At 38.8% G+C, this 8,774-nt stretch overlaps 1 protein-coding gene across 4 annotated transcripts in view; it reads left to right on the plus strand.

Moving 5' to 3' along the window:
• LOC122068682 (guanylyl cyclase 1) overlaps nt 1-7,340 on the plus strand; it is a 39,314-nt gene extending 31,974 nt beyond the window's left edge. For all 4 annotated transcript variants that reach the window (XM_042632570.1, XM_042632563.1, XM_042632578.1 and 1 more), the window contains 5 exons: nt 2,501-2,589; nt 4,016-4,077; nt 5,228-5,300; nt 5,677-5,752; nt 6,874-7,340. In XM_042632570.1, coding sequence (XP_042488504.1) covers nt 2,501-2,589; nt 4,016-4,077; nt 5,228-5,300; nt 5,677-5,752; nt 6,874-6,894 — 321 coding nt within the window. In that variant the 3' untranslated portion in view covers nt 6,895-7,340. The remainder of the gene's footprint in view (nt 1-2,500; nt 2,590-4,015; nt 4,078-5,227; nt 5,301-5,676; nt 5,753-6,873) is intronic.
• Nucleotides 7,341-8,774: the final 1,434 nt, after the last annotated feature.

An 8,774-nucleotide genomic window follows, 5' to 3' on the forward strand; every position in this document is an offset into this window, starting at 1 on the left:
AGAAGACAACAAGAAGAAGACAGAACAGAAGAAGAATAGAAGAAGAAGACGAGACAAGAGGGTGGAAAAAAACAGAACCAGAGAAAAAAAAAAGAAAAAGGAAGACACAGCAGAAGAAGAAGAGAAGAGAAGAGACTCATACCTAGAGTTCCCACCGCGAGAAGACCTCCATTCTCCCTTGGTTTCCATTGGACTTCCTGGAGTATCGCTGCTCTCCATCGTTGGTTCCCTGGGTTGGCAGAATAGAGTCCTTCCAGGCTTCTGTTGATAACCCTCCCAAACATGACTCTTTATTTGAGTCAACTTTTTTTCTTTAATTTATTTTCCCAATCTGCCCTTCTTTGTATTCTCCTTTCCTTTGGGTCCATCTTTCTTGTTCAGATCATAGCTTGCCCTTGACACACGTGGTGCTATTTTATCCTTCTAATTACAACATTGCCACTCACTTGATCCACTTTACTTACAATTTTGCAATCCTTTAGAAAAAAGAAAACAAAGTATTTACCATTCTACCATTGCTCTTTAAATCTCCTTTATTTATTATTTTTCCATCATATTTGAGTGTAATCTTGCATATCTCCACCATGGTAGCCAATAGTGAAGTTGTTCAACAGTTGAACTCCTATTAGGGAGAAACTGATGCAAAAATTGAAGCTCTCACTACCGTTGTCACTTCCCTTAAGACAATGATAGAATTCATGCAAGCTTCTATTGATCGTTTGGTGGTAGCAGGCAAAGGAAAGAGTTCCATTCAATTTGGGGATTCTTCTAACACCACCCCACAGGATCCGTCAGTACCACTACCACCAACGCCACCACATCATACACCGCCACCACCACCTCCACCTCCACCCCATATGGAACTGGTAGATATGATGATAGAGCGGAAAGAGCAGTCAAATTGGATGTCTTTGATTTTTATGGAGATAACAATCCAAAACTGTACCTTGACTGGATTCACAACTTGGAGACATTCTTCAGATGGTACGGGTTAACTAAGGCCCGAAAGATCCTATTTGCAAAGGCTAAACTGAAAGGCACGGCCTGAGTGTGGTGGGTCAAGCAACAACAACAGAACCGTACCCAAGGCATTGGTTTAGTCACTACTTGGGCTGAAATGCATGAAGTCATGAACCAGAGATTCTTACTTTCTGACTACAAGCAACGCATGCATCTCAAGTTTGCACAGTTGCAGTAGGAGAATTTGATCATGGAAGAGTATGTTGCTAGATTTTATTATTTGGCCACTTGTTCTGATTTTGAGTGGGATGAAGTATTGGTAGCACAATTCCGCAATGGTTTGCACTCTCAACTTAGTGCTGTCCTTGCATCCAACCGACTGCCTACAATGGAAGATGTCGTACAAGCAGCATATTAGGTTGAGAAAAGTCTGAAACACCCATATTATCGGAGGCCATTTACAGATGCTTTTCCTAGAGGTTCTAGTTCTATTCAGCCATAGTCATCTCCACAGGAAAGTCAATCAGACCACAGGCTAGTGCTTCATCTATGACATCTTCATGACCCAGCTGGCCGTATTCTCCACCTCGACGTGATGCTTTTGGAACTCGATTCTTTTTGTTCTACTCTCAAACTTTTTTCTTCTTTTTTCTATTCCTAGAACCATCAGAAATAGTGCTTTTGGTACACATGATGCTTGGTCATGCTGACAGTATTGTCCCTTATGATTAACTAGGGACCGGGATTTTTTCTTCTCCTTTCTGTTACTAAGGCTCTGTTTATTTTGGATAAAATAAACGGAAAATAAAACGTTACCATAAAATCAAAATTTCCATTGTTTTTAAATTCGTATTATGTGGTCACATATTTTTTTGATTTTACCCTGGCAAATTTTGTGTGCAACTTGACTGTTAAGATATTCCCACCCAAAATTTTCAATATCTTGAGTGTAGTACCCTTTGTTGCCTAGGTTGGATCAAATATGTCATATGTATCATTTGTGGGACCCATGTTGATATATATATAGTTCTCACAACTATATGATAGTGGCTGTATAATTTAAATTTGGTTGTAATTGCATTTTATGTAATTATTTATAATAATTTTAATGGAAAAAACTGGCAAACAAGCATTGGAAAATCTTATAATGACATTTTACAGCATATTTTACCTTGATCAAACATTAATTTTTTTTCAATATGTAAAATTTTATATGTAATATTACTAGTTATGTATGTTCTTTCTAGCACATTGGCGATCTGTATCAGGCTGTGTTTTATGTCCAAACTCTTGAAGGAAAACAACACAATGACATTCACTATCATCTTTATTCCAAATAGAGGAACTAAGACACAATGCATTGTAGTGAAGAAACCATGTTAAGTATAAATACCGTATTATTCAGCTTTCTGTTGTTGTTGTCGTGTGTATGTGCTTGGAAATTAGCATTAGCACTCTTTCAATATATGTCATTCACTTGTGCCTGTGCAGGTTTAATGAGATTTTGTAGTAGGTTTGATGAATTTTGCTTTGTTTACAGCGCAGGTCAATTAGTGGTGAAGAGATTTCTATCCTCATATTGTCAGGGAAATATGTTGCGATCGCTTTGGTCGACCAGTATAAAATGGAGTATGGTTATCTTTTTGAGATTTTTTTATTCTGTTTTATTCCCCCTCATTTATTTGATTGGCATTGATGTTAAAACGAAAAGTTCGGAGCCTACCCACATCACACTGAATAGCAAGAGGGATAAAAATATATAACATTGCGTGGACTTGGGTGTTGGTGCTTGTGTCAGGAGAGTTATTTGTAGTAGTTGTATCCGTCTAAAACCCTAGATTTAGTTGCATGGCTCAGCCATTGTGGCCCTTCCAAATATGTTTTCCATTTTAATATCTAAAAACAATAAAGTTCCATTTTAATATCTAAAAATAATAAAGAGAACACTGGAAACGGAATAATGCATTTGTTAACTTGTGACACAGTTGCACTTCCATGGCTGGACTGGCTATATCTAGTCTGGAAATCCAGACCACGAAGAACCGGGTTCAAACCTGATTTTTAGTTCAATAGGGTTGTCTAGGATAATTTTTCTTTTATTTGGGGTTATTTATGCCATCTGATTTTAGCTAGTTAAGTTAGGAGATTGAGTTCCTGTTGGTTTGAGCTCCTATCTTAAGGATACGATTAGGAGTCTTTTCCTTTGTACTTTATATATGTAAGCACCCCATCAACAGCCTCTCTGGGAAGCGAGGGTAAGGGTGTGTACGTTATGATTCTCCTCAGACCCTGTATTGGTGGGAGCCTTGTGCATTGGGTAAGCCCTTTATGTAAGCACCCCATCAAGATTGATAGAGTTGAACATTGAAAGAAATTTATGGTTTGTATGCTGCTGAGAGCTACCGTTGTGCAAGTATTGTTGGCTGATTACTTCTCTCTCCTCTCTCTTTTTTTTTTCTTCTCGATTCATTCTGAATCCTTCTTCTCAGGTCAGATTTCCCTTTTGTTCTTCTTTATTCCCTTCCCTTTCTTCTTGCTTCTTCCACTTTTCTTCCAGTCAGTTCAATGGTCTGTTCTCACGTTAGAGGGAACTCTCTCTTGTAACTCCTTTCTTCCTGAAACTTGGTATGCTGGTTCTTTCCTCGGGGTGATTCTGCATGCAGAGTTTGGATTTAGTATCTTGCGTAGGTGGTGAGTTCCATAGCCAATTGCGGACCAGGACTGGTGACTTCACCAGGTACAGTTGCAGAAAAAAATAACATTTTATTACCTGAGCTGTTGGGATTGCATCTTAGAGGACTGGGGGTGAAGACTTTCAGCCTGAAATTTCAGGGTTGGGATGTGCAATTTTTTTAAGGATAGGTACTTGTTATTTTCCTTGCATTTGCTGTGAAATCTTCTGTATCTAGCACAGTTTTATCAAGAGATCTTATTTTTTTGTTGTCCTTATTAAATTTTTTGAATTGATTGAACCGGAGGCTCATTTTTTGAATACTAATTTTCTTAGTATATGGGATTCTTTTCTCAACTCCTATTGTCAAAATTGTTGATGCAGTCGGTCTTGGCTGGAGGATGTTTGTGTCCCAGGATTCTATGGTGGAGACTCAGGTTACACTGGTGAGAAATGATTATTTTTATACTATGCATATTTGGCTGATCAGACTGTGATTATACCTCGGGGCATGGTTCAAGATCTTGGCGAGTTCTCGCCCGCTACTAACTTGTTTTTTCGGCTTGGCGAGACGAGAGCACAGGCGATATATAAAATGTATAATATCTTGGTAGAGATCTCGATGAATATCTCGGTCTCGACTCGAATCGGTTGAGTTAGACCAATCACGTAGGGTATATACATAATTTCAGTTTCTGCGTGACTGACTCAGATTATGCAGGGATCAAAGCAATTATGTTTTACTCTGTCTACTTCCAAGCAGTTTGTTTTGGTAGTTGAAAATATTTCACCCAATGGGGGCCTGGAGGTTTTCTTTCATCCTGGAAGAACTAGAGCTATCTTCTCTGTTTGGGACGTTTTGTTACAGTGGGGACCTAGATCTAGCCATGGCCTTGCAAGATAAGCTGGCTACTGGTGGGTCAATGAGAGATTCGTGTATATCAGCATACACCGTTGAGGAAATATTGAAATTGGGTCCTGTTGTTTTTTTAGGTTATTACTTGTCTTTTGGAGCTTTGGTGATGGCCCTTGCTTTGATCTTCAGTCTTCCCCTATTCCTCCAATGTATCACTTTCTTCATTGAAAAGAAAGATTGAGACTCAAGTCAATACCATCCATTGGTGGCTAATCCTATATGGCTTTTGGGATGGCATTAAGATCCTCAGCTTTTTTTTTTTTTTTACTTGGATGAGGGAAATACAAAAGTGCTCCTTAAAGCCATCCCTTAGACGGGAGTTTAAAGCTTCTTAGATTCTTGGAGCATGCCGGTAGGGCCTACTTCATTTTCGACCTTAAAGTCTTGAAGATTATCAAAAACTAAGTTAAGCCAGGGAAAGGATAGGTTTGCTATTTGACCAGTCTTGCAAAACCTTGTAGAACAGCCATGGTAGGTTTACTTTTCCCTTGAATGTGAATGATGTCATCATTCATCTCTTTAACTTGTTGATCTGTGGGTATTGAAAATCTTATCATTCATCTCTTTGACATGTTGATCAATGGGTTTTTAAAATATTGTTTTTATTTTATGCTCAGAGGATTGAAATATATGCTGAGCCTTTCCTCCTTGCCACCCTTTTTTTTTTCTTCTCATTGTAGGTCACTATGTTGTAGTATGCGGTTATGATGCGGATAGAGATGAATTTGAAATAAGAGATCCAGCCAGCTGTAGGTATAACATCATTATTTGTCATTTCATGTTTCATAGAATCCCTCCATGATTGATTCATGCTATATGAAACCAGAAGATGAGAAGTTAGTGTTCTATATGCAGCCCACCATTGGATTGCTCACATCTTGTGTATCTCCTTGCCTAAAACGGTTTCAAAGGATGATCCCCATCAAATATACCAGATTCTTTTTGAATGTCATTAGATATGCAGCCAACATTCTCAAAAAGTCAACAAGCAAAAACCATTAATTTTCATCCAGTTGAATCAGTTTTGACCTAGAAACATGGGAATCAAACCTATGACGCACATGAATTAACTGGTGATTTATGCAATTGTTCTTATGTTACGATAACTTACGAGTTCAAAATTTTGTAGGAAATCTAGCAGGATCTCCTTGCATTGCCTAGATGAAGCCCGCAAATCCTTTGGTACTGACGAGGATCTAATCTTGGTAAGCTGTTGATTCTTCCCCAAAAAAATTGTGCTGGACTGCATTGACATCTCTTTTATTATAGATTAGGAGCATTTTTTTCTTGCTACATTCTGGATGCCTCGGGCACAATTCGATGCAATGATCCCTTCGAAAATGTTTTTGCATGCATGTATGAATATTCAGACTATCATTGTTGTAAGAAAATATGGGGAAGAGATCGCTACCTGGTTGCATGGCCCCCTGCACCAGTGTGTGGGGGAATGAGAATGCACACTAGGGCATCAACATGCTTGGGTTTTTATTTCAGAAGGGGTGGGCAAAAAAAGGCGGGGCAGTTGAGCAACTCAAGCGAACCGCCCTACCCTATAACATAGGGACAAAAGGGAGAAGGCTGTAAAGGTGGCCTTGTTACTTCCCCAAAAACATATTTGTTTTCCATACCACAGCAGAACCCATCCTTCCCAACTCTTGGATATCTCAAATGGTGAACTGTCCCATAGATGACTAGATTCTAATCTATATAGCCACCTCTTGGATTGGCCATAACCTGGAACTGGAGCAGTGGTATGTGCGAAGCCATCTGATTACTTCTGTTCCTTTAGGATGATTTATGAGGTGTCAATACTTATCACATTGTGATATTGAAAGAAGGGAAGAAGAATACTACCTGGTCGCGTGGCCCTTGCACCAGCACGGGGGCCAATGAGGGGGCACAGAGGGGGCATCAACAGGGGGTGGGATTTCTGTATTTCACAGGGGCGGGGCCATCATTTCGACCCCTCGCCTGTGTCTTGGGGCAGGGTCCACACAACCAGGTAGCATTATTTTCCCCTAAGAAGAGTTAGGATTTTGTCAGATGCTTTGACTTTTTTTTTGTTGGTTCTAAACATCACCTCAGTAAATATTCTTTCTGATTAATAGTAAATTCATTGATTAGATATTCCAGCAGGTTTATTAGTTTATAAGAGATTTTGATTGATTCATGGATTATCACATCATATATAACTTGTCCCACCCCCCTCCCCGGTGCTTTAGTCTTTCTTATTTTGTTTTGACAGGTACAGACCACTTACATATTGGTTTAGGTTTTTCTGTCTTCTAACATAAAGACTCTTCTTGTTTTGAATTGTAAAATGTAGATCTCGTTGGAGAAAGAATGATGGCGTTAACAAGCTCTCACATTGATTTGGATCATCTTGAAACATAGATAATCCGCTCATGGAGCAATCAGGTTGTATAGTTGCATTTTCTACAGGTGTGTATCATTTGTATATTAGTGTAAAATGCTAAATATCATTAGGGCACATTCCTATTATATATTGGACCAAGTTTTCCTTAGGCCACAGTGAATGGATTCCCGTGATCCATCACGACCATGTAAAATACATGGGGAGAGGTGGAGAGAGGTGGGGAGAGATGGGGTCACATTTGGAACATCCCATTGTTTAGCCAATGGTGAAAGAAAACTGCACCTACATATTTATTCAAAACCAATAAATATCTGAGATCAAAATCCTGTATTTGACAAACGAACATGAGGTTGAAGTTTTCCATTTTATGTTCTACGCATAGAAATTGAAAAAGGAAATGATTTATTTCTTATTCAGTTTGATTCTAGGCCTTCTGAATGTTTTATTGGATAGAGAACTTTAAATTTTGAACCAAATTAAGCCTGAGATCAGCTTGGCCCAGCTTATTTTGGTACAAAGTCTAGGCCAGATTCAGGCTTGATTTGCATCCCTAGATAACTAAATAGATAATGAAGGAGAAGACCAGGTGAGTAGATTTGAAGTATCAGGCTCAGTTTGGCTAAGTTCTGCCCCATATTTTAAATTCCTGACTGATGATGGAATCTTTCATGAATATATTTTTTATCTCTTGCCAGGTTTATCGTTGGCTTCCTGACTATGGACTTATGACAGTCGCTTCCCCCACTCCCACCAAACCAAACAAGACTTAATATTGTCAAAATAAACCACTGTAGAGAATGCTTCTGAGTCCTGACAACAAAAATCTCTTATTTTTTAATTTTTCTTTCTAAATACAACAAAACCCACCATCGAAACCCAGAAATTACTAGTAGATCTTGTTATAAAATCTAAAAGAAAAAGAAAAAAAAAATTAAAAAAGACTTACAGTAGGAGCTACCTGTGCCACTACATTCGAGATCCTCGAAGACTTTACCTAGTCTCTGGGGTTTAGGCCTTCCTTTACTGGATACAAGAGAATTAACCGTGAGCCGCCCCGCTAATGCTAGCACTGGCGGAAGTTTCCCACGTCCCCCATCAATTTGGAGCTCAATCCTCTGGAGCTCCCTTAATTTACTAATTTTATTTTTGATAACTATAAAGCCGCAAGCTGAGTTGAAATTTTTTATCATCATTGATTTTCCTCTAAGCTAAGCATTTTTTGAAGTTTTTTTTATTTTCTTGGCATAAGAGACTGATGGTAGGAGGTGTGAGCATAATTTGGAATTATACAGGGTGTCTTTCTAATAGTGACCTTCTTTAGTGGGTCATACTATAAAGTTTCTTAAAATAAAGTAGATTATATTAAAAAAAAAAGAGAGAGAGAGAGAGAGAGAGAGGTATGCTTAAAAGATACTGAAGAAAATAAAAATCAATCAAATCTCTTTGATTTGAAAAATAAAATAAAATTACATCTATAATTATTCAATGGAAAAACAACATACGCGGACAACTACTTTCAATGAGAACCGCCAGCCCAGGGCCGAGTCTGGATCCCATCCTCACGTGGGGATAAGAGGGGACGGATCTCGCAACCTCTCCTTCATGGGTATAGGTCTTGCGTGCCAGAGACGGGTCCCACACCCTATAGAGGGTACGTGATCTATCTCCACTACGTGGGGTTGGGATCTAAAATCAGGCCGAGTCAGGCGTCGTGTTGTGTAATTACGTTGCTTGTTTTATCGGAATGCCATTATGCCAAATATAGCAAGAGGGCCTTGTTGGATTTACGACAGCCAAAAGAAAAAGTATCGACCATATTTACTTTTGGTACTGTTACAAGGAATCGAAAT

Source organism: Macadamia integrifolia, chromosome 2 (genome assembly GCF_013358625.1).
Source record: "Macadamia integrifolia cultivar HAES 741 chromosome 2, SCU_Mint_v3, whole genome shotgun sequence".
NCBI classification, from domain to species: Eukaryota; Viridiplantae; Streptophyta; class Magnoliopsida; order Proteales; family Proteaceae; genus Macadamia; species Macadamia integrifolia.